The sequence below is a fragment of the Sciurus vulgaris genome (genome assembly GCF_902686455.1).
Source record: "Sciurus vulgaris genome assembly, chromosome: 11".
Lineage (NCBI taxonomy): Eukaryota > Metazoa > Chordata > Mammalia > Rodentia > Sciuridae > Sciurus > Sciurus vulgaris.
This window is the reverse complement of record NC_136472.1, coordinates 6,941,749-6,967,140: the sequence shown is the minus strand read 5'-3', so window position 1 is coordinate 6,967,140 and position 25,392 is coordinate 6,941,749. Positions and strand designations below refer to the sequence as shown.

The 25,392-nt window shown below is 55.4% G+C and overlaps 1 protein-coding gene across 2 annotated transcripts; it reads left to right on the top strand.

Moving 5' to 3' along the window:
* The first annotated feature begins 3,751 nt into the window (after positions 1 to 3,751).
* SYT12 (synaptotagmin 12) lies at positions 3,752 to 23,933 on the top strand. Of its 2 annotated transcripts, XM_079102924.1 has the most exons (8): positions 3,752 to 4,002; positions 9,915 to 9,979; positions 14,060 to 14,253; positions 16,517 to 16,909; positions 18,868 to 19,083; positions 19,736 to 19,856; positions 20,896 to 21,029; positions 22,388 to 23,933. In XM_079102924.1, exons 2-8 carry the CDS (start codon positions 9,937 to 9,939, stop codon positions 22,559 to 22,561), a joined length of 1,275 nt encoding a protein of 424 aa, XP_078959050.1. In that variant the 5' UTR covers positions 3,752 to 4,002; positions 9,915 to 9,936; the 3' UTR covers positions 22,562 to 23,933. The 2 variants fall into 2 exon arrangements, with proteins under 2 accessions (XP_078959050.1, XP_078959049.1); XM_079102923.1 differs by lacking the exon at positions 14,060 to 14,253 and having other exon boundaries at positions 3,929 to 4,002.
* The last annotated feature ends 1,459 nt before the right edge of the window (positions 23,934 to 25,392 follow it).

Here is a 25,392-nt window from a genome sequence, read left to right as displayed (position 1 = left end):
CAGGGGAGGCTGAGCTGGGCCTGCCTTGTGCTATAGCTGTCCCCAGGCACACGCCAGGCCTTGGCCCTGACCGGGGTTTGTGGTTAATTCCAGTTGTCTTGGGACTTCTGTCTGCTGTCAGCTGCTGGTGACCCTGTGGTGAGGTTCCAGATGCCACTGTCCCCTCTTGGCTCACTGGGCTCCAGCTTTCCCACCGCCTCTCTGAGCCTGCAGCACTTCCTCACTCACTCATTCGCTTACCCACCCCACACACACTTATTGCACACCAACTGCATGTCAGCACTGTCCCAGATTCCTGGGGTGGCCCCAGATAGACTATAACCAAGAAGATTGTCACAGTCTGTCCTAGCGTAGATTTAAGAGCAGGTACTCTGGAGCCGAGCTGCACATGCTCAAATCCTGGCTCCACTGCTTCACAGCTCTGTGACCATGAGCAAGTTAGACATCTCTGAGCCCCATGTGCCCAACTTTAAAATGGAGCCAAAGGTTTGGGGTGAGAATTCAATGCCTTAAATTGGTTTTAAAGAACCATTGGCAGGGCTGGGATTGTGGCTCAGTGGTAGAGTGCTTGCCTAGCATGTGTGAGGCACTGGGTGGGAACCTCAGCACCACATACATAAATAGTTGTGTCCATCTACAACTAAAAATTTTTTTTTTTTTAAATAGCCATTGGCCCTGACCTAATAGTGTGCCATGTGTTTTCCCTTAACAGTCTTGTGGGTTACGGAGAATGAACTGTAAACAAAGGCATAAGTTCACTGCCGACTGTAGCTGTTCTTGTTTTTGTTTTTGCTTTTCCGAGGTTTGACTTGAACCCAGGCCCTTGCACATGCCAGCACGTGCTCTGCCACTGAGCACCGTCCCAGCCCTTTTCATGTTTATTTTAGGACAGCATCTGGCTAGGTTGCCCAGGCTGGCCTCAAATCCAAGCCCCACCACCCTCAGCCTCCCGAGCCGCTGGATCGTAGGCATGTCCCACAGCACCTGGTGCAGTGCCGTGGGAGGCATTAGTGGAATGGAGAGGATCCTCAAGGTAAGGTAGTCAGGAGGGTCTCTCTGAAAGAGTGACTGCTTCAGTGTGAGAGAAGTCTGGGAGGTGGAAGGTGCAGGCTTGGCCACAGCAAGGAAAACGCTTTCCAGGCAGAGGGACTAGCAGGTGAGAGTCCCTGAGGTGGAAAATAGCTTGGCAGGTGTCAGAACGCCAGAAGGAGCAAGAGGCAGAAGCCTGGTGGGTGAGGGGGCAGTGATGCGACAGTGAGAGAGGCCAGGAGGGCCAGATCACGCAGGGTCCTGTGAACCACAGAAGGCTTTGGCTTCTATTTCCAGTGCAGCCTGCAGACACACATGGTGTTTTTATAAATTGTATTGAGGCATATCACACATGCAGGAAAGCGTACAGGTCATAAGTGTGCAATGCTATGAATTTTTCACATGGCAAACACACCCAGGAGACCTGTACTGAGATCTCCTCCAAGATATGAGCAGCACCCTAGAACTTCCCTTAGTCCATTTTCCCTTACTATAATAAAATACCAGAGGCTGGTTAGTGCATAAAGAAAAGAGGCATATTTAGCTAGTGGTTTTAAAGGCTGAAAGATTAAGAATGGGTGGCCCCACTAATTTGGCCTCTTTTCGACTGTGTCACATCATGGCAGATGGCATCATGGTGGGAGACAGAGAGATCATATGGCAAGACAGAAAGTTTAAAGGACTTGGGAAAGGACAGTCTTGCTCCTTTATAACAACCCTTTCAAGAGAATTAGTCAGGGTCTTACAGAGTCACTTTATCCCTCCCAAGGGCAACAACCCCCACTAACCTAGCGACCGTCCCCCTGCCCCCACTTTGTAAAGGTCCCACCACACTGAAGACTGAACCTCCAGCACACAAACCCTTGGGGGACCTTTGGAACCATACTCAAACCCTAGCTCTCCCCTGGGGCCCCATGGTCCCCCTGAGAAGCGTCATCCTGGCCTCTAACAGAAGAGAGTAGTTCTGCATGTTTTGAAACTCCTACAACTGAAAGTGAGCAGCACTGCGCTGTGGGTTCTGGCTTCTCTCACTCAGCGTCGTGTTTGTGAGATTCACCCACAACCAGCTGCAGTTCTGCTGCTTCTCTCCGATACATGGTATCCCGGGGGACCATGGGCACCACAGCACATCTGCACTTTCAACTGCTGGCGGGCATTGGTGGTCTCCAGTAGAGACATTCCAGGTCTGTCTTCCGGTGCACACGAATTTGCTTTTCTGGTCACTGAAGGATTTTAAATTTGAAATGGCCAAGATTTTTCTCATACTCACTCCAGGTCCCCAGGGGTACACCAGAATCAGACCGGCTTCAACTTTACTTTTCTTGAGCTGACAGAAGCTCTTCTCAAGTCTGCCCTGTTATGCCACGGTGTGTCTAACTCCCCGCGCCCTACCAAAGGGAGAACCCAGGCATTCTGCAGGCCTTAGGTGTCCTCTGGCCCCTAGAAAATGGGCACAGTCTACCAAAGCTGCTGATGGATGTGGAGATTAAATGGAAACTGTGAAAGTCAGTGGTCTGGCACCCAGCCCCTCCCCAGCCACAGGACATAACTAATGCACTCTCTCCATTCTCCTCCAGGTCCAAGAAGTGTAATGAAAACAAGGGCGCCCCCTATGGGTGAGGGTGAACCTGCAGGCAGGCCCCCTCTCCACAAGGCCAGCGCAGACAGCCTCTACTGAGAGGGCTCTGCCCACAGCCTGCTCCCAACTCCAAAGGCCGAGAGCTTAGATGGTCTAGAAGCGCGATCGCCCTCGCACACTGGCTCTGCGTCTGGGATCTTCACCCACCTTCTCCACCAGACCCCAGATCCTTCCGGAGGCTTCTCCAGGTGCCCACCCAACCTGCTCTCCTGGTTGCTTGTGCCCACAACACGTGGCACCTTCCTCCGCACACCCAGCCCCTCTTGATGCGTGCGGTGTCTCCTGCCAGACTGAGGCAGGCAGGAAGGGACCTGTCCCCCTGTTCCCGGAAGATGGAAGATCGCCCACACCTGGCACAGTGCCAAGCGGCCAGCGGGGGCGTCATAAGTTGCCTCCTGAATGATTCATTCATTCTTTTGGGAGAGAAAGCACGACCCTTAAGAGGTTAAGAGGGAGGGCACTGAAGTCACAAGGCCCTGGGTTCATGTTGGGTCCCTGACCTTTGACACCGTGACCTAGGTCACCTGAGTTCCTTCCCTCATTTAAAAAATGGACTGACCACGATTTGATTATGCCATTTTTGGGACTAAACGAGATGGTGTTGTGAGGAACAAGCGTGGATCTGGCCTACAATAACAGCTCAATCATGGAGGGGGCGTGGATTATCCATTTATCCATTCAAAAAAGGGGAGGCTTCCCGCTGCGCTGCCCGCGGGTGTTTCCTTTGGCTTCTGGGAGGTGGGCGGCATCGGGTCCGTTTTACAGATAATGAAACTGAGGCCTAGCAAGGGAACAGGATAACCCGGGGCGCAGCAGGCTGAAGCTAGAACGCAGGCCTGCTGCCTCTGCGTCCAGCGCTCTAAGGTCCTCCCAGAGCCTCGAGTGAGCCTGTCCCCACCCACCGCACCCCATCCCGGGGTCCGGGGGAGATTGGGCTTGGTCTCAGGCGCCCCTCACCCGGGACCCCCGGGCTGCGCTCCGGCATCTCCGGCTCCGGCAGCGCCGCTCCCGGGAGTGGAGAGAGCGCTCGCGGTTGTCACTTTAAATTAAAGAGGGAGCGGGCGGGCGGGTGAGCGCGAGGGAGCGCGCGGCGGGCTCCTGGGAGCGTGCCCGGACTGCGGCGCAGCTCCCGTCCGCCGCCCCGGCCCGGCGAGCCCCCGACCCGCACAGCACTCCTCCGAGGCGGGCGCCGCGAGACACTGCAGGGGTGGTGTGGCGTTGCCGCGGGCCGCCGGGCTGGGCCGGTGCGTGCGCGCTGCGGGAGGCCGGCAGGAGCCGGAGCCGGGAGCCAGAGTCAGCCTCAGGCGGAGCGGCGGCCCCTCGGCGGAGCCGGGGTGAGTACGCACCGGGCCGACCCCAGCGCGCCACGGGGATCCGCGCCCTGCGCGCGGATGCACGTCGTCCCTCTCCCTGCGCCCGGGACCCGGGGCCCCGCGCACTCCACGCGCCTGCACCCTGGCGCCGCGCTGGCACACCAACGCCAGGCACAGCGCACGCCGGGCGCCCTACCCCGGCCCAGCCGCTCCGCGCACTGCGCATCGCCTCGCGCCGCTCGCCCGCACGCGTGTGCACACACGCGGCTCACCCCGCTATTTACACACCTCCCCTGCGCCCGCGCGGCGCCACAGCCCTGAGTTTCACACTCAGCGCCCTGTCCTCCCTGCCCCTGCCCTGACGGCACAACCCCTCAGGGCTCTCAGGTCAGCTCCCCCACAGTCCTGTCCCTATTGTCGCTGGGCGATTCCTCAGGCAGAACGCTGGGTCTGCAGGAACTGTGCACATTCCGAGGGGCAAGGCACAGCCCATCCCCAAAAGGCCCCAGGCTGCATCAAGAGCCAGAGAGGACCGATGACCTGCCCCGGGTTGAAAATTTGGGCCAAACATGGGGTCAGTGAGCCAGGCCTATGAGTGAAGAAGCCCTAAGCCCAACTGGTGATCCGTGCTGCAGAGGGACTCTGTGCCCCCACCTCAGTTAGTGAGGCCACCTCCATCCGGAAGAACTCGAGAACTTGCACACTAAAATGTCAGCCCCTCCCCACACCCCCGAGTTTGGAGAGTGGTAGAAATAGTACTTCCTATTAGAAATGGGGAAACTGAGACTCAGAAAAAAGAAGAGACACACCCAAGTTCACACAGCGAGTTTGAAGAAGGATCAGGAAAGTATCCAAGCCCCCCTGCCTTCCCACTCTGAAATCTGAAAGCTTTCCTGAGCAGCGTGGAAGAGTGGGGACTCCTAGCCTGAGGTCCAAACCTGGACCCTGCTTCCTAACAGCTCTGGTGACTATAGGCAAGTCATTTCTTGCACCTTGGTTTTCTTACCCCTCAGAGAGCTGCAGGGAGGAACTGCCGAGATAAGAGGAGCCAAGTGTTTGGTCCAGTGCCTGGTGCATAGTGGGTGCCCAATGTCAGCCACCACTGCCCCGAGCCAGTCTGTACTGTGGTTTCTGTGGCCTGTTTGAGGGATGGTGCCAGGATGTGGTCATCTCAGATAGTGTTGGAAAGCACTTGAAAAGGTTTTCTTTTCTTTTCCTTTTTGGCACCAGGATTGAACTCAGGGGTACTCGCTCCCCAGCCCTATTTTGTATTTATTTAGAGACAGGGTCTCGCTGAGTTGCTTAGCACCTTCCTTTTGCTGAGGCTGGCTTTGAACTCATGATCCTCCTTCCTCAACCTCATGAGCTGTTGGGATTATAGGCGTTTGCCACAGGCTGAAAAGGTTTTCAAACCTAAAGATCCTGAAGAAGCTCACAGCCCAGAAGGTTGAGGCCTGCCTGTACCCCTCACTCCCATCCTTCCATTTCCTGCCCTCATGGGGAGGGGGTCAATACCTTGCTGGCCAGAGAGGTATCTTGAGATTGCTGAGCAAGGAGATGGGGTGGCGTGGGGAGCAGGGACAAGGCCCCCTTCCTCTGCCAAGGCACACAATTCCTGGAAAGCCACCTCTCCAACGAGCCCAGGAGGGGGCCTCCACTAAGGTCAAATTCCAGCAAAGCCCAGGTGGTGGCTCTTCCCACCCACCTCATCCCCGAAACACCCGTTCAGGAGTCCGCATGGTGGCCCAGAGCCCAGGCCCAGCTCCATCACTCCCTGGCACGGGGCCCAGTGTTACCACTCATGCTGAGGCCCTGAGACCCCAGCTTAAACATCTGTAAAAGGGAATCCAGTGTCCACAATCCCCAGGTCTACAGCGTGTGCCTTAAACACACGCACGCACGTCTACGTGAACACAGTGATAAGGAGGTGCCATTGAGCTAGAAATCTAGAAATCGAACCTGGAGCTGTTTACAAAGAGCAAACTCCACAGTGGAGACTGTGGGACTGGTGCTGAGACCCAGTGGGGTGCAGTCTTAGGAGCTCAGACAAGGGCCTGGCTCCCCGCCGTGCTAGACAGTGAGGGAAGCGCTGCTCACTGGCTGCTTTGGCCTCTGATATGTCTTGCCAGCATACTAGTCCTAGCCTGAGCTGTGCCCCTCTTCCTGGCAGACCTCCAGGCTGCCACAGAGAGCCCACTGAGGTTGCCTGAGGTGAGATGGACCCAAGGGATGTCAGGGATAGTGAGTAAAGCCATTAAGAAGGGCACTTGCCTGGGGCAGGTTGGTGGGGGTACCGCATCCCTGTCCAGATACTCAGGGGCTGAGGCAGGAGGATCAGGAATTCAAAGCCAGCCTGGCAGCCCTGTCTCCGAATGAAAAAAAAAAGAGGGCTGGTGATACAGCTCAGTAGTAGAGGGCCCCTGGGTTCCATCCCCGGTACTACGAAATTAAAAATAAATAAACGAAAAGAAGGGCTCTGGCAGCAGAGCCAGACCTGGCCCAGTGTCAGCTCCCCGCTCAGGGCTTGGGTGACCTTGGGCCAATTCGCTGTCCTTCTCTGAGACTCCTTTTCCTCCTCTATAAAGTGGGGATGATAACAGAATTTACTGTCTTGGGTGCTGAGGAAGAGGGATATGAAGTCCTTGGCATGGGTGCTATTGCTGCTAATGGAACAGGCACTGGACCGGGGGCAGGTACCACCACTGCTGGCTTCACACAGGTCACTGGAGCTCTCTGAACATCTCCTAGCTCACCCCAAGTCCAGTTTACCAGGCTTAAGAAGAGAGATGCTTCCAAGGGCCATCAGGATCTGCAAGTGAATGTGGGGAGGGGTGGAGGAGCCAGGTGTGAGCCCAAGAGCAAAAGCCAACTCCATTGTCTCTGTGTTGGGGTGGGTTGGGGGTGCAGTGCAGACCTGTCCTCTGAAAATCCTTTTGCTGATTTTGTTTTTGTTTATTTGTTTGCAGTGCTGAGGAGGAGCCCCTGGCCTCCCACATGCTGGGCAAGTGCTGCACCCCTAGGCCCTCCACCTTTTGTAAATACATTTTTTGGGTTATCAGGGATTGAACTCAGGGGCACTCGACCGCTGAGCCACATCCCCAGCCCTATTTTGTATTTTATCTAGAGACAGGGTCTCACTGAGTTGCTTAGCGCCTCACTTTTGCAGAGGTTGACTTTGAACTCACCATCCTCCTGCCTCAGCCTCCGGAACCACTGGGATCACAGGCTTGTGCCACTGTACCCAGCTTAAATCTATTTTTAATTAGAAATTTCCCAATTTAAATACAACTCACCTAAATTTCAACAAATTAAACACAGCCACAGGCTGGCAGCGCGGCCCATGTGATTCCTCTGTTCAATCTGGGCCTGTCTAGACCGTGCCAGGCCAGGAGCCCCAGCAGTGAATATTTGCTGAGACTTACATGCTTACCATCCTCCTGGCACACTTACAGGGCAGTCATGAGTCCTTTCTACAGATAGAACAACTGAGGCTCAGCGAGAAACTAAGTCCAAGGCTACTCGAGCCAGCAAGGGGAAGATCTGGAGTAAGCTGGGGACAGCTGACTAGGAGTCCTGGTGCGGGCTGGCCCCTGCAAGAGCCTCCACATCTCCCCCCCATCTCTCTTCCCTTACTCAGGCAGATGTGCTCTGGCTTCTAACCCTTCTCAGCAGACCACAGAGGAACTTGAATCAGGGGGCCTGCATAGTGGTCATTCATGCCTTCCCCAAAGTCACAGCTCCCAGGCCAGGGTGTTGTGATGAAGGAAGGCAGGAAGGTGGGCTTTTGGGATTCTGGGGTCTGGCTGGACAGGGATCCCCCAACAGCCAGAGGCCAGTCACAGCCTCAGGTTCTGCCTGGGCCATCACACTGTACTATGGGTGTGTCTTTGGCACATGTACCTCATGAATGTGCAGCTGGTGTTGACCGTCCCAGCCTGACCTCCCTCTTGCCAAGCCAGCAGGAAAGCTCTCTGATGGCATTATCGGTTCCCGGCAAGGCAGAGGCAGGCTGGGAGTGTGTGCTTCCGTTGTGCTTCGGTGTATCTAGACCTCTTTCCCCAGCAGCAGGGCCACCTTGGGCTTGTTCACACTCATCATTTGACCTGCATTCGGCCACTTTTTCGTAACCATGTGCCCACCTATGGAGAGACACAGTGGTTAGGAACTCAGAACCAGAATGAATTGGCCTGGGCAAATTACTTTAAGTCCCACTGACAATCCCTCTGCAAGCCAGGCATGACAATAGCACCTACCTCTCCGAGTTGTTAGGGGGTTAAGTGAGGTCATGCGTATGCAGAATGCTCAGAACCTTGCTTGGTGAGTAAGAAGTGCTTATCCAGATTGGCTGTGAGCGCTCTCTCAAGCCCAGGGCCCAGGGATGCACTTCAGCTGAGGCAGGATGGGTGAAGCCTTCCTGGTTAAGCACCGCCTCCCATCACCATGACAACCCTCCTCTCACCATTGGGAGCACCATTGGGAGGGGGCAGCATCAGGAGAGCCAGGAGCCAGGAGCCCTCGGTGTGCCCTCATCTGCCCTGCCTGGCAGGACATCTGCCTGAGGGCTTGTGGCACCTGTCTACGTGCTGGATAACCCTGACTAGACCAAGGCGCCCAGCTTCTTGGTTCCAAAGCCACAGGATGAGGAGACCCTCAGGATTCCTAAAAATACCCAGTGTCTCAGCCTCATCCTCTGTCTTGACCCTGGTTCCAAAGGGAGCCTGCAGAATGCTTGGCAGGGTTGGGAACTGGTAAGCCACCGCCCAAGCGCCTTTCACACTGCGCCTGAATGGTCTGGACGTTTTTTGCGAGTGGGTGGCAACATTTCAAAATAAGGAAGCCAGGTGCAGTGGTGAGCGCCCATAGTTACGGCTACTTGAGAGGTTGAAGCAGAAGGATCACTTGAGCCCAGAAGTTCCAGACCAGCCTGGGCAATGTAGTGAGACCCCGTCTCAACAAATAAATAAATAATTCTAAAAAATGCGCACATCAAATAAAAATCAGGAAAGTACGTGCAAAAACATCCAAGCAACTGGCTCTTCTTTAAAGAGCCAGGAGACTCGGCCATGATGTTGTGGCCGTCCCACTATTTGGGAAGGTTGCTGCCCAGGAGCCAGGCAAGCCTTCTGCCCTTCTCACCCCACTCTCCCTTACCTGCCTGAGGCTTGCAGGCTTCCTGAGGTGTAGACATCTCTGGACTGCAAGGGAACCCAGAGGTCGGAGGTGGGTAATTCAGCCTTCTGTGCCCTTGAGTTGAGGTCAGTGCAGCTCATCCCCGGTCTCCGTAGATCTCTCCCTACCCACCCGCTTAGCACGCATCTGGGAGCCAGATGTGCTGCTTAGCAACAATGATAATAAAAGAAGGGCCCGGGCTCAGGTAATGGCCTTTCTAGAATAACTTGGACCTCAGTGATAGTTCATGAAACCAGGAGTGAAGAGCAGGGCAGAGAAGAAGCCATCCCGTGCAGGGAAAGGACTGGGTATAGGATATGTAGGAAACGCAGATTTGCTCTTTTCCAAATTTGACGGAAGCATGGGCGGTGAGGTTTGTGAATGAGCTGAGGAGCCTCCCCCGCATATGGGAAACCCGGGGTCACTGCTCAGCAGCCCGTTGGTGTTAAGGGGCTGGAGATGAGGTCGGGTTGCCAGATTTAGCAAATAGAAACACAGGCTGAACAATTGTACTTTTTTGGCCTAAGTCTGTCCATGCGATATTTGGGACAAACATGCTGCTGGGAATCCTGTGCTTCATCTGGCAACCTGAGAGGAGGCCTGAGAGTGCTTGAAAAGAGATTTAAACTCCATTTTTTCAAATGTCATTTTTTAAAAAACTCAAGCTCTGAGTGACCCGTGCACAGGTGCCACAGAGGCAGGACATAGGATCAGGGACCGTGACCCCCTGCAGCCCTCACCGCTGACTCTTTCTTCCCTTCCAGTCCCAGCCACTGCAGGGGCGCCATGGCCGTGGATGTGGCGGATGTGGCAGAATACCACCTGAGCGGTGAGTCCCTGGGAAGACCCTGTGGGCCATCTCAGGAGCCCCTCCTGCCAGGCCTGGGTGGAACATGACTACTGCCCTGCTCAGTGGTTAGGGCAGTGGTGACTTGTCCCAGCCCCTGGGACACCATGCTGGGACCCATCTGAAGTCTCCCCATCTCTCCGTTCCAGGGGCTACTTCATGGTAAAGCAGCTCCTTCTGTTTGGCCTGAGGGACCCCTGGGAGACCCTTGTCCCACTGCTCTGTAAGGATGGGCCTGTGACAGGGAACCACTCCCCCATGACCCTTCCTGGAGCCTGCCAAGGAGCCAAGTGAAAGGGAGCCCAGGAAGGTCGACGTGAGCATCGTGGAACATGGGGCTCAGAGGGCCCAGCCTGGGTGGGAAGCGTGTGGCCACAGCTGGCCTCTCAGTGGCCAGGGCTGAAGGTCGCAGACCTGCTATGCCCAGCAGTGGCGGTGGTGTCCGGGGAAGTACACCCACCATCTTTTATCCCTCTGCTCCCCTTCCTGTTGGGAGACATGAGCCTCAGTGCTCCCCATTACACAGACACCTGCCCTCCACCGTCCCCCATCCCCTGAGGCCAGGAACAAGCTTCAGGGTGTGTCAGGCCCTCCACTCTTACCCTCCAACCAGCGTGGCTCACTGTTCACCTGCAGGCTCAGAGGTCACCACCAAGGCCATGGGTGGCTTCGAGCAAGTGAGGAAACCTCTCTGAGTCTCCACTTACTCATCCATAAAATGGGTATAATAACAGAACCTGCCTCACAGGATTGTTCTGAGGACTCATGGGTCAGTATGTAGAAGTGCTTAAACGGGACCTGGCAAATACTCAATAGGAAGAGCTTCATGGGCAGCTGTTATTATGATTCCTCCTCTTCCCCCTCCCTCATTTCTGGTCTTGGCTTAGACTCCTTTCCTTTGGGAAGTCTTCCCATATTGCCCTTGAGGCTGACACTCCATGAAATCAACCAGCAAATGAGGACTTATTGTCATTTCATGTCCCCTTCCTGACTTGTTCCTTTCTGTCCCACCCCAACTCTGCTCTTCTGCCGACCAGGGCTGCCGGCAGCCTGCTCACCCCTGGGCCTCTCTTCGCACCCTCTGTCCAGTCCCCTGCTGCCGCCTGCCCTGCTGTGGCCCAACTGAGACAGGTGCACATCCCTCTCTGATCCACCAGGCACTTTCCTGCTCACCAGGCTCCAAGAACACTCCAGAGCCTTGTCACAGCTGGGCCTGGGACCCTCCATAGATCTCTTGCTTGTGGTTTGATTTAACCACACATTGTACCCACAGGAGTAGGCAGGGAGGTAGGTTTGCTCACAGTCCCCTCAACGCATTACCTGGTCTTTCCTCTGTTCTCCCCTGGTCTGGGTGACTTTTACATCAGCATCTCCCATGACTTTACACTGTTGGGGATTGATTTTTTTTCTTTCTTAACAAGGCTAGCAACCTTCCTCTGCATTGCCACAGGGCATCCTAATGACCTCACTTGTCATTCTCGAAGGCCAGTGACATTACCTCCCATGACAGTGCCACCGCCCCCACCAGCCTCCTTGGTGGAACCTTCAGGCTCTTTCCAGATTTCTGCTGTTATAAATACAGCCTCAGTGACTCACGCCACACATAAAACTTGTTGAGATTTTTCCCCTTAGAATACACACGCCAGGGTGAGATGGGTAGATGGGGGATGTTTTCACCACTATCTCCGGTTTCTGGATGAGGAGACTGAGGCCCAGAGGAGCCAGGTGCCTGGCCTGGGAGCCAAGGCGGCTGTACCCAGACTCCGCCATGCCAAGGTCTGTGGCCTTGAGCAGCAGGGCAGACATGCCAGGGGCCTCTCTCCACCTCAGTTCTCCTCTTCTGGAAGTGGAGGTCAGGACCTGATAGGGTGCTCTGTGCTGGGTGAATGTGGGGTCTGGGCTGGGCCCTGACCTTCTCCAGAGAGGCTGGATTCTGGCTAGAAGTGCCCCTGCATGATTCCTTCCTGTGCAGCTGGCTTTGGGGCGGTGAGGGCAGGGGCCTCCCCCAGTCCCCAGAGGCCCTCTCCTCCCACTGGGCCCTCTGCTCACTCTGGGTTCTTCATACCTCCTCCATCCTTCCTGCCCTGACACCTTGACCTGGCCCACTTCTTGCTTCTTCTCCAGGAAACCTTCCTGGCTGCTCCCGATGTGACAGCTGGTACCCCGTTTCGTTTGCTTATTTTCCTGTTCCACCCCACTACCTAACTGTGAACCACTACATATACCCCAGGGATAGGGCCTGGGGTAGATTCGCTAACCCTGGCTCCCCCTGTCCACAGGGTGCTGGCACACAGTAGGTGCTCAATGGATGTTCAGTCATTCATCTCTACCTCTGACATGCCCTGCCTCCTTTCTTCACCTTGCTGCTGGGGACCCAGAAGGGGTGAAGGCCGGGTGGGACAGTGGTTACCTCGCTTGCTCTGGAGTCTGTCTACAAGTGGGAATCCTGGCCCTGGGCCTGGGGCCAGTTCTTTAGCCTTTCCATGCCTCAGTATCCCCGCTGAAGTGGGTGCAGAGGCAGAACCGAGAACTGGTTAGAGAACCGTCCTTGCCAATAGTGTGAGCACCTGCCCAATGAATTCCAACACCTGGTCTGCTTTCTTTGGAAAGCAAAGCTGGGTCGCCAAGCAGAGCGAGGCCTCACCTTTCAGCCCTTCCTCGGGCATTGGAGCTTTGGTCCTGCTGCGGGCCACACACCATGTAAGGGGGGACCCAGCAGACACGGTGGAGGGAGCAAATCACTGGAGACAGCCGGGTGCACACACGGATGTTGGAGGAAAGTCTCTGGACACCTGAATTTGCCTCCAAGCGCTGCACAGCTCTGGGCTCCTTTCACTTTGGCTGAGTTGGTTTCTTGATTTGTTGATTTGGGGCAAGATTTTTTATTTATTTGTTTGCTTTTTTAGTTGTAGGTGGACACAGTACCTTTATTTGCTTATTTTTATGTGGTGCTGAGGATCACACGTACTAGGCAAGCATGCTACCACTGAGCCCCAGCCCCGGCCCTGGGGTGAGATTTATTGAGATAAGATTTACATACAGTATAATTCACCCACTTTAACGCGTATGATTCAGTGGCTTTTAGTATATTGTACCACCAGCAGCATGGTCAATTTTCAGAATATTTTAACACCCTAAAAAGACACCATATCCCCCCAACTTCCCCTATTTGCCAATTCTAGATATTCCCTTATACTGTCACGCCTCGTGATCTCAGGGGATTCCTTCAGGACTCATTCACGTACCAAAATCCATGGATGCTCCGAGTCCCTAACAGAACCATGAGTATTTGCATATGATGTGCACACATCCTCCAAATTATTTTGAGATTACAATGTCAGTGCTGTGTAAATCATTGGGATGATGCGTGGTTTACGGAATAACAAGAAAAAAAAGTCTGTGTGTGTTTGATACGGGCACAGGCCTAGCCCCACAGCATGCCATCTGGGTTCGGTTAAATCCACAGATGTGGAACCCACCGACCCAGAAGGCTGGCTGTGAATGGACTCACGCAGCATGTGGTCTTTGCAACTGGCCTCCTTCACTCAGCCTGCTGTTTACAAGGTCATTGGCGTCAGAGCGTCTTCTCTTCGTATTGCCAAACAGCATCCTGGTGGTCGGGATGCTTTGTCCCTCCTCAGTTGATGGGTTGTCCTGGCTGCGGCTTCAGGCAAAAATAGGATCATCTTTTTCTCACCCAAATCTCCTCTCTCTTCTCCTGCTTTGACTACCTGGAAGCAAGAGGTCCTATGAATGAACCCAAGGAGGCAAGGACAGCCCTCTTTGTAAGCCTAAGAAATATGTAACCTTTGTTCACAGCTCTGACCAAGGATCTCCCCAGTAGAGACGCATGCTTTGTGGAAAAGGAGGTAGAAACAGATACCTCGAAAAGTGTGTGTCCTCTTCAGCCCTGGATTCCTAGCACCAAGTACTGAGCCTTGCACACAGTAGGCCCTTAATAAAAATTCACTCAATGAACAAGTCACTACTGAGCCACTTGCTTCCTGGGTGGGGGTCTGGACCACTGCACCCCACTAATGAGAGGCTGCCCTTGCCTTACAGTCATCAAGAGCCCCCCTGGCTGGGAGGTGGGAGTCTACGCTGCAGGGGCCCTGGCCCTGCTGGGAATCGCAGCTGTGAGCCTGTGGAAGCTCTGGACATCGGGGAGCTTCCCCAGCCCCTCCCCATTCCCAAATTATGACTACAGGTACCTTCAGCAGAAGTATGGCGAGACTTCCGCAGAGGCCAGGCCGAAGGTGAGGCTCTGCTCCTGCAGGTACACGCCCCCAACGTCACTCTCACGATGGCCTCTAGTGCCTCCCCTGGCCCTCGCTGCCTCTTGGTTAACATCTTCCTGTGAATGGGGACCAGTCTTCCTGCAGATCTTCAGCTCCTAGCCCCCATGCTTGGGAGTCAACAGATACTTGAATGAATGAATGCTTTCCATTTTAAAAACCATCCTGAGAAAAATACAAAAGTATAAATAAGAAGGAAAACATCTCTCCAAATGACACACCCACCTGCCATTTTTAAACTGACATTTTGATGTGAAATACATTTTCAGTATTTTTAATCTATCTCTTCAGTTCTTTCCTTCTCTTCTTCCTTCTCCTCCTTTCCTCTTCCTCCTCTTCCTCCTCCTCCTCCTCCTCCTCCTCCTCCTCCTCCTCCTCCTTCTTCTTCTTCTTCTTTTTTTGTACTATTATTTTAAACCCAGGGATGCTCTACCACTGAGCCACATCCCCAGCTCTTTTTATTTTTTATTTTGAGACAGGGTCTTACTAAGTTGCCGAGGCTGGCCTCCAACTTGCAATCCTCCTTCCTCAGCCTCCTGAGTCACGGGGATTATAGGTGTGCCATGGGGTCTGGTTCTGTTAAGTCATTTTCCATATATGCTTTATGTACAGTGGGCAGCATTACACCCTGTTCTTTTCACCTCACTTACGGCTGAAGTGTTTTCCCCAGGTTGAACAGCCATTGCAAACATCATTTTAATGGCTGCATATGATTCCTCTTTTTGTGCTTATGCCATGGTTTACTAAATGCCTTCATAAATAATGCAGTGGATGTTTTGTATGTAAAACTTTATCTTCATTTGGAATAATGGATTTTGGATAGATGCCCAGATGTGAAATTACTGTATCAAGGGGTACAAACATTTTTAAGGCTATCAATACATATTGCTGAATGTTTTGTCACTTAACACTTGGCACAGAATTATTCAAATGTCATGTAGAGTTCCAGGGAGCACAGCATGAATCTGTTACCAGATTGGAGTCTCTCAATTGGGGTGCCCAGGGGGACCATCTCACTCTTTGTTGAGAGGAGTATAAATTGGGATAACTTTTCCAAAGAGCATTTTGAAACATGTCAAAAGTCTTTAGCCAGGCCCAGTGGTGCACACCTGTAATCCTAGTGACTCAGGGGACTGAGGCAGGAAGGTCACCAATTCCAGGACAGCCTCAGCAACTTGGCAGGGTCATAAGCAACTTAGATGGGCCCTGTCTCAAAATATAAAATAAAAAGAACTGGGATGTGGCTCAGTGGAAAGATGCTTTGGGGTTTAATCCCCAGCACGCACACACACACGCACTCACGCACACACACACAGCCTTCAAAAAGGGCTGTCCCTGGGCCAGGATTTTAAGACAGCTATATAATACTGTATTTGTGAAAAATACAGTATATTTGCATTTGTGAAAAATTAGAAACAACATAACTTCCCAACAATAGGGGAACTAAATTATTATGGTGAAATAAATTATGCTTATCTGCTCAGTGGAAAATTGGGGAGCCATAAAAAATTATGTTAACAAAGACATGGGAGATGCCTATGATATGAGGCTTTTGCCTTCTCAGATCCTAAGGTTAATTGAGAGAAAAGAAATTTTCAAATGGGTGAATGTGACCCAACACAAAAGCTTCCATGCACTGTGAACTTTTTCTAATCGTTCGAGGCTACTCAGTCATCTGTCAAGTGGCTATGCCCTCCTGTCCTGTCCTTACCCATTCCCCTTGTACTGGACACTTACATTGCTAACTGCTTTTCTCTTTTATAAATATCATTGTAGTAGACATCTTGAGCACATTGGGGGATACCAAGGATTGAACCCAGGGGTGCTCTACCACTGAGCTACATCTCAGCCCTTTTTATTTTTTATTTTAAGACAGGGTCTCACTAAGTTGCCCAGGGTGGAACTTGTTAGCCTCCTGCCTAAGCCTCCTGAGTCACTGGAATTACAGGCATTCACTACTACAGGCTTTAACATCTTTATATATAGAATTTTGTCCCTATAAATAAACATATTGAGGAAAAGCTTCTGATATTCTGGTAAAGGAGAAAACACTAAGTGACATGAAATAGCACTAAACAAGAACCTTCCTGGCTGGGGATGCACTGGTTTTGTGGAGGAGAACCAGGAGGTACCCCTGAACAGGGCTCACCCACCACATCACTTTGCTGCCTGCTAGAGACTGTGGCCCTTGTGAAGACCCCATGTCACTTTTTCTCACCTCCAGAAAATGCCTGCCTGGAATGCCCAGCGGGCCAGGACTCGGGGACCACCCAGCCGCAAAGGCAGCCTCAGCATTGAGGACAATTTTGAGGCCATCAATGAACTGGGGCCCCTGGAGCTGATGGGTCGTGAGCTGGACCTGGCCCCCTACGGGACTCTCCGGAAATCCCAGTCGGCAGACTCCCTGAACTCCATCTCCTCTGTGAGCAATACCTTCGGGCAGGACTTCACGCTGGGCCAGGTCGAGGTGAGCATGGACTACGACCCAGCCTCCCACACCCTGCACGTGGCCGTGCTGCAGGGCAAGGACCTCCTGGAGCGCGAGGAAGCCAGCTTCGAGTCCTGCTTCATGCGCGTGAGCCTGCTGCCTGACGAGCAGATCGTGCGCATTTCCAGGGTAAGTGGAGCCGGGCGGGCGGAGGGCCGCGCTGCAGGCCCGGGCAGGGTCCCCGAGGGCACTAGTGAGCAGGTCTGGTGCTGATCCAGAGCCAAAGGCGCAAACTGTCCTGCAGATAGAACAGGAAGTGTGAAGGCCTCACACAGTGTGCAGAAACTGTCCATCTCCACTTCTGTCCTGTGTCAACACTGGGTCCTGGCAGGAAGGGAACGATATGCTCAATTGGCTAATTTAGGGAAGGCTTAGTGGCAGGACTATTCACAGTGGTGGGGGCAGGGAGGGGGCAGCCTTGGGGATGGCATGGTGCCCTGGGTCTACTAACAGGAGGGTGGGCTCACCCTAGGTCTGAAGGGAAGAGCGGGGACCAGTGGAGAGGGCCAACATGGTTAGCCCTGGGGGTGCAGCAGAGAAGGACCTCGGGGAATAAGCACTCTGGCCTTCCTCAAACCTCCAGTCTCCTCCGGCAGCCCCAGGCACTGACCTGACAGGAGAACAAAGGCCAAGGGGAGCTGTAGACAGTCTGTGGAGATCAGCTCCAGGGCCAAGAGCAGATGCAAGAAGCGGGGAGAGTCAACAGGGAGGGACCCTCCACCCAAGGGTTCCTCAGCCTCGACAGGGGCTGCCTTGAGCCAACACGAGCAGCAGGCAGCTTCAGGCCCACAGAGATTCAGACACCGATGCCAGGAGATGGATGGGGTCCGTGGCCTCTCACAGAGTGGGAGGATCCCGAGGACCTGCAGGACCAAGTATCTCTGACCCGCCTGGTCCCTGAGGAGGGCCGTTGGTAGACAGCAGCGACTGCAGTCTGAGGGGTGCTGAGAACCTGCTTCCCAGAGCCCAGCTCCTCCCTGACTCTCTCATTAGCCCACGGGGCCAGGGCACCATGCTTGCCCGGGACAACCCCAGCACCTAAGCCGGAGACTGGGGACTGGAACCCAGAGTTCCAGTGGCCATCAACACACTGCTCCGAGAATGAAAAGAAGGGGACCCTAGCCCCCATGGGCAGGGGTCAGCCAAGAGGCCAGCTGCATGCTGAGGTCAGACCAGGAGGTAGCCTTGTCTCACGGAAGCAAGGAGGCATTAAAGGCTTGAGCAGGGGGTTGTGGGGGCAACAGTGGGCTCCTGGGGAGCACTGTGGGAGGAGCCTTCCCACAGCCAGGCAGTGGCAGGAGAGTTTGGTCACAGGTGCTGGAGGCACTGGAGGATTTGTTCCCGGGGAGGCAGGTGACGGAGCCTCACATCCCAACCAATCCTGGGAGCCTGCTGCCTCCAGGCGGGGCAGCCCCAGCTGCAGAGAGGGTGCCAGGAATAAGAACTCCTCTTTAACTATTGCCAGGCAGTGACTAAGGCAGCCCCCCACGGAAGGGAGAGCGTGCCCGGGAGTGCACCTTCCCAGGGGGCCTGCCCACGGCTTCCTGGGAGGAGGCCAGCGGCACCCACGAGGCAGGACTGAGCTGGGAAGTGGAGCCTGCCTAGCCTTGCTTAGTCACTCCATCCATCTGCCCTACAGTGTTCAGGCAGCAGGGCCAGTCTCTGCAGGGGGCTGGGACATCACTGGCTCTCGACTCTACAGACAACTGCCCCACCCCCAGTGCACCCCTGGGGCCAGGGCTGGGCCCAGGCATATGTAAGAAAGACAGCGACCGGTTCAGTGGGAGCACCACAGGGCTCTGGGGTGCCACAGGCACTGAGCGTGGGGATGAGCTGGCTCAGAGTGTGGAGGCTTCAGATGCCAGAGCAGGACACTAGGTTGGCCACCACCGAGGAGGGCGTGGGGCTCATAAACCTTCAGAGCTGAGCTGCCAAATGAATAGGTGGTGTTGAGATTGTGGGGACAAGAGAGCCCCAGGTCTCCGGACTCCCAGTCCAGTGCTCTCTCCCTCCCACGACCCCTCGGGCCCCTGGTGCCACCCTCTTCCTCAGCTTGGGGGCTCCCTCCATGGCCTCTCCCTCTGCAGATCCAGAGGAATGCCTACTCCATCTTCTTCGATGAGACGTTCTCCATCCCGCTGGACCCCACAGCCCTGGAGGAGAAGAGCCTGCGGTTCTCCGTGTTTGGCATTGATGAGGACGAGAGAAATGTCAGCACCGGGGTGGTGGAGCTGAAGCTGTCCGTGCTTGACCTCCCGCTGCAGCCCTTCAGCGGCTGGCTGTACTTACAGGACCAGAACAAGGTAACTGGGACCTGCCTCGTCCTGCCTGTTCTCTCCTGGAGACAGTGCACACATACACTTCCCATAAAGGATTCCGCTGTCTTTTTTCACAACCTGAACCTCAACATCATTAGGAGAGCAGAGGAAGAGACCTGAGTTACTTTGGGGGAACTGCTTTCTGCATTCTGACCACTGTTTACAGCTCTTCTCTACTCTTACCATCCAACCTTCAGAGGCTCTCCTCCTACAAGCCTCTGCGAGGGATGCACACCTCTGGCCCTAAAGTGGATTATTTCAGATGGCGGTCAAGCTGAAGCTTACTTTTATAAGTATAAGACCAGCAGGGGAACATTATTATTGTAATGCAAATGATGTAATTCCTTTCTACTAGGATCACAGAATGTTTTCCTGAGCCCGGAGTGAGGGAGCAAAACTGCACTTGATCAACATGTTTGATAGGCAACCTCTGAACCTCCTTCCAAGGAAGGAGTGGAGCATGCTCCATGCTGCAGCACGGGGTGGACTCTCCCTTAGTCCACCTTGCCTGCCTGGTGCCCCAGGTACAAAGGGCCCCCAGGAGCAGCAATTCTCAATAGAGAAGGAAACTTCTGTCTTTCCCTGGGCCCCTCAGGTCCTAGGGTCAGAAGCCTTCTGAGCCACACCTGTCCCCTAGGCCGCCGATGCAGTGGGGGAGATTCTGCTGTCGCTCAGTTACCTGCCCACGGCCGAGCGCCTCACCGTGGTGGTGGTGAAGGCCAAGAATCTTATCTGGACCAATGACAAGACCACAGCAGGTAAGGCCCTGTTGGCTTCTGGGTTCTTCCAGGTGGCCCAGCCCCTGTGCTGTGGGCACCTGGCAGCATCAGCAGGGGTGGGGCACAGGGCCAAAGCCCCATGGATTCTGCTGAGCCCCGGATCTGGACACAGTGGGAAGATGAGTCCAGCTGGGAAAACATGGGAAACCTGAAGGGTGATGGGGGGCCCTGAGAGGGAAGGGTGAGGGGCCAGCACTCAGGACCAAGGTCTGCACCTGCCTCTCAGAACTAGAGTTCACGATGGAAGCTCCATTCCCAGACTTCAACGGGGCCCGGGCTGGGTGCCTGGCAGGACCTCATGCCCCAACTCTATGGAAGCCTCCAGCCCCTCTCAAAGCGGGAACCTGTGGAGGCAGCGACCATGAGGACCCAAAGAACAAAGGGCTGGGGGCTCCCAAATCTCGGGAGTTGCAGGCCTAGGGTGCCCAGGCCCAGGCCCAGGCAGGCTCAGCAAGAATGCCTGGTGGGCGAAGTTCACAGCCAGTTGGTGACTTGGTATCTCAGAGCAGCACGCTGTTAGTTAGGCAGACTGCGGCGCCAGCTCCCGGTGACTCAAGCTGATGTCTGCTCTCAGGCCATTTATAGAACAGAAAATGGTGAAGTCTGTCAGGCTCCCATGTGAGTCTGTGGGCTGCGAGGTGGGCCACCCGAGTCCAGAGCCCAGCCCTCTCCTGACCTGCCACATGAGCCTCAGTGTTGTCACTTGTCAGATGAGATTCAAAATAATAGAGTCAGGCGCCATAGCTAGCGCACATCTGTAGTCCCAGCTGTGGGGGGAGTAGGGGAGGCTAGGCAGGAAGATCCCTTGAGCCCAGGAGTTGGGGACCAGCCTGGGCAACACGAGGAGACCCCATCTCTTATAAATGAACGAACGAGGGAACCCCCAGAGGCACGGCTGCTAGAGGTGACGATGATAGCCGAGGGTTGCGAGCTGGGGTCAGGAGGCCCAAGCCAGGGTGGGTAGAGCTGTGCTGGCAAGTGTGGCGCCAGTCCTCACCCCCCGCCCACCTGCCTGCAGACCCTTTTGTCAAGGTGTACCTGCTGCAGGATGGGAGGAAGATGAGCAAGAAGAAGACAGCCGTGAAGAGGGATGACCCCAACCCGGTGTTCAACGAAGCCATGATCTTCTCGGTGCCGGCCATCGTGCTCCAGGTGAGGGTGGGGCCGCCGTGGCCCTCAGGGTCAGCTGCTCAGGTTCCTGGAGGCCATCAGCTTTCTAGTTAAGAAGCATGTATTGAGCTCCCCCTGGGTGCCAGCCCAGCAGTGGGTATTTGGGGACATGGGCATTGCTTTCTGGGGACGCAGCCACTGTTTTCCTGGTGCTCACAAGAGACAGGCAGAAAGTCCGCAGACAGTGTTACTCATGAAATGCATCCTCGACTTTAGCAATTAGGTTGCTTCCCGCAGCGGGTACAGCTCAACAGAGGCTTGGGGGAAGACAGCTCCCAGTGGAGGCAGCTTCAGGGGCCTAGAGATGGGTGGGGGAACCCCAGGGCCCAGAGTTCTAGCCCTGAATCTCCTGGGGTTCTGTGGCAGAGGCCCTGCTGTGCGCCCCACACCCCCATGGCTTCCAGAGAATGCTGTGCTGTAGGGAGACCTCTCCCAGCAGGCTGTCGCAGACCACAGGTGGGGAGGCTGCACCCCCCTGCCCTGGTGGTCCTGCTTGGGACCGTGCCCCCTTCCTTCACTGTCTCCTTCATCCTTAGGCACTCCGGACAGTGAGACGGTCCTTTGTGCCTGGGACCAAAGCCTGTTCCCATAGCCCTGGGACTGTGCAGAGGCTACCTAATCCCACCCCCAGGGGCCCCCTCTGAATTGGAAAGCCCAGAACTCTGCCCCACTGTGGCTGTTTCCAACAGCATCTCTGGGCAGTCCTGTGCATCACAGCCCTGCCACCCTCCTGGACAGATTGCCCTCGCTGTCCCCTGGGCTGTCACAGAGCCACTACTCCAAGCCTCCAAGGGCGAGAGACGTCATAGAGCTTCTGGGGAAGGAGGGCCAGGAGAGAAGGCAGGCAGGGTTCCAGGTTCAGCCTCGTGCCTTCCCCAGGAGCATCCTGTCCCTCCTCTGTTGGGACCTAGGTAATGATTACATTCCTGAAAAGAAGAGGCCGCAGGTTCTGACTGTGGCAGCCCCGCTTCCACATATTATAACTCTTCATCCCTGGAACATCCCTAAGAGGTGTCGCATTGTATGGGTGGAAAAACAGGGAGAAGAGCTCAAGCCACTGCCCAAGGTCACATGGCAGGGAAGCCGGGGCCTTTGAACCCTCCTGGCCTGGTTCTGCCACTGTTCGCATGTTAGGCAGATCTAGGTCAAATCCTTGCCTGTCATGCGTTTGCCAGGTGACCTGGGACAAGTCCCCTCCTCCCAGATCAGAGGTGAGTACTGGGGGCTCTACCTGGCCCCTCAGGGGGTCTGGCATTCATCATCTGGACCCAAGAGTCAAGGAGGAGCTCTGGCTGCTCCTGGTCCCCAACACCCACTTCACCACTTCACCTCCTCCCCAGGACCTGTCTCTCCGTGTGACAGTGGCCGAGAGCAGCAGTGACGGCCGTGGGGACAACGTGGGCCACGTCATCATCGGGCCATCAGCCAGTGGCATGGGCACCACACACTGGAACCAGATGCTGGCCACACTGCGCAGGCCTGTGTCCATGTGGCACCCTGTCCGGCGAAACTAGCAGCCAGGGCAGTGAGGGGGGCGGCGGAACCTCCAGAGCCCGGCGCAGACTCAGCTCTATCCAGTGCCCTCTCTACTGTCCAGCTGGAGCCGTGAACGCTGGGGAACCCTGGTGGAGTCCCCATCAGCCATCTTGGATCCTCTGTCTGGGAACCCAGGGTCTTCTTCTGCTGACCAGCTGTGGCTGGGCTAGGACCCTGGGAGGGCAGCGGACACTAGCCATTGTGCACCACCTCCAGATCCTCACGAAGTCTGTCCTTGGCCTGCAGGGGCATTGGGGCTCTCAAAGCTGGCAAGCCCCACCCCTCATCTCCTGGGAGGCCAGCTGACAAGCCGGGCTGTGCACTGTGACCCAGCGAGTCTTGGGGGCCAGACACTGTGCTAGGAACTGGCAGGAGTAACATGAGTAAGACACAGGTCCCTGGCATGTCAGGAAGTCAAGATCCCCTCGCCCCAGGCGATCTGCCCAGTGCCAGAGGACGGCCCGGCTGTGGACTCTTGGGGAGAGGCTCTGGGGGCTGGGGGAACAGAGAGGGCCCCTCAGACAGGGAAGGAGCTGCACTTTGAGGGGTAGAAAAGACTGAGTGTCTCAGGCAGGGGACACAGCCCAGGCACTGGCAAGAACATGAACTTCCCCATCACAAATTTGGTCTTCAGCCCACTGCTGGCAGACAAGGGCCTCTCTGTGGACTGTAGAAAAGACCAAGAGACCAGGCCCAAACAGAGGTCTATGGGCCGAATGGAGGCTCCAGAGTTATTCTTTATGAAATCGCCTCCCCATTAACCTCATCCGCTGCAAGAACCAGAGGTCCAAAGAGGCCCAGACCCAGGTTCTTGCACTGCTCCCATGCAAATCAGCCACTGGATCCAGATGTTTGCTGGTGTCCCTCCAGCCTAGCCCTGATGGGAAGAGAGGTGCTTTAGGCAGCCTGGTTCCAACACCCAGGCCACTGGGCATCCTGGCTCAAGTTCCCCAACACTGTGGCTTCAGGAAATGTCCAGCCTCAGCCTGTTGGCTAGGGAAGCCCTGGAGGGGAAAATGGCACCCCCAGAGGTCCTGCCCAGAAGCAAAGGGACTGGGTTGCTACATCCCCAGGTGGAGTGAGGTGTCCTGCCCCTCCAGGTGTCACAGGATGAGACAGCTCTTCAGGTTTAAAGGGATGGCAGGGGCGGGGCAGGGCCGGTGGAGTGCATGGCTACAGTGCCAGCTCTGTGAGGCCACCCACCGGTGAGAGGGGCTTTGCCTCTTCCTTGGCTCTGGTGAGCTGTGGAGACCCAGGTCCAACCAGCTATCACGATGACACGGGGGTAGGTGTGGCTAGAACAGGTGCCCAGAGGGGTCGTGGGACTGGAGGCAGGACACGCTTAACAAAACCGGGGCCCCAGCCCTGAGGCCAGGCTGTCCACCCCGTGGCCAGCACCAAGTCAGTACAGGGCCAGGGGACATGCGTGGGGGACAAGCCTCTTTCTAACCCAGTGGCTTTGCAGTGCAGAACATGTCCTCCCTGCTGTTCCTTCCCACTTTCCCTCCCTCTAACTGCATGAAGTGTGGACTGTTCCCAGGGTGGCCACGGTGGGGACCGAGAATGCTGACTGGAATGATTCTAGAACCAAAATAAAGCAGGGCTTCCAGGGAGCCCTGCTTGGCCCTAAACCACCTTCGTCTCTTCTAAGGGAACCAGGTTCTCAGGCTTTGTGGCGGTCACAGCGCACACACTTCCCCTGTGCTGGGTGCCCAGAAAGGAGACCATCGCCAGGGTCATGCCATCAGGCTGCTTGGGAAGCTCTCAAGAGGGGCCCCTGAGCCTACCCTGGCAGGGGAGGGTGGTGACAGGAAATCAAGGAAGACTACCTGGTGGTGGCACTCAGCTGAGTACTCAGGGCAAAAGCATGCCAGGTGGATAAGGCAGGAGCGTTCCCAGCAGAAAGAACAGCAAGCACACAGGGCAAGGGTGGGCAAACCTGGACCAACTTGCCACCTTGTAGAGCAGTAGCGGAGAGGGGAGAGGCCCAGAGAGGAGGGCCTTGCGCTTCAGTGAGTGCTGGTGTCTGGCCCGTAGCCCGCAGTGCTTAGCAGGAGGTGCTGTTGGCATCCCCTTTCCACAGATGAAAACTCAGAGAAATCAGGTAACCAGCCCGAGATGGCACAGTCAGTCGCAGAGCCAGGATTCCACTTCAGGCTCTCTGGCCCCAGGACCCATACGCCTGACCATTAGGCTGCACTGCCCCTTTCTCTCATTCCTCAAAGATGGGGCTGAGGGGCAACAGACAAGTCCCTTTGGATTCCAGAATTCCCCCTCCCCACCTCTTCCCAGGGAGATCACAAGCATGGACAAGGATAAGCTGGGTAAGAAATCCCAGCACCACCCAGGAGGCCTGTCCCACCAGGAGGCTCTGTGGAAGCCCCCGTCAACTGGGAAGACTGAGGTAACTGACAAGACAGGCTGTTCCAGGGACACATAAGGGCAGAGACCAGGGAGGGCTTCCGGAGCAGGTGCGAGCAGCGTTGTGCATGGAGGAGGGAGGGGGCCCCAACTGCCTGGGCAAAGGTATTACCCATGTCTGGGGAACACCCCCAACTGAGGCTCAAGAACCCCTGGGGAGGGACTCTGGGGAATTCAGCATCCCAGGTGAGCCAGTGCAGAGCCATGGAGGCGTCCTCGGTGGGAGCAGATCTGCGGGAGCAGATTTGAGGGAAGTGGGGGGTCACTAAGGAGCTTTAGGAGTGACATTGCTCCTGATGAGTGAGGGGCAGGGAGGGCAGGTGGGAGGCGTCTGAGCTGCCTTCAGGTTTGGGGTTCATTTAACAGGATTCAAACTGAGGCGCCGCCC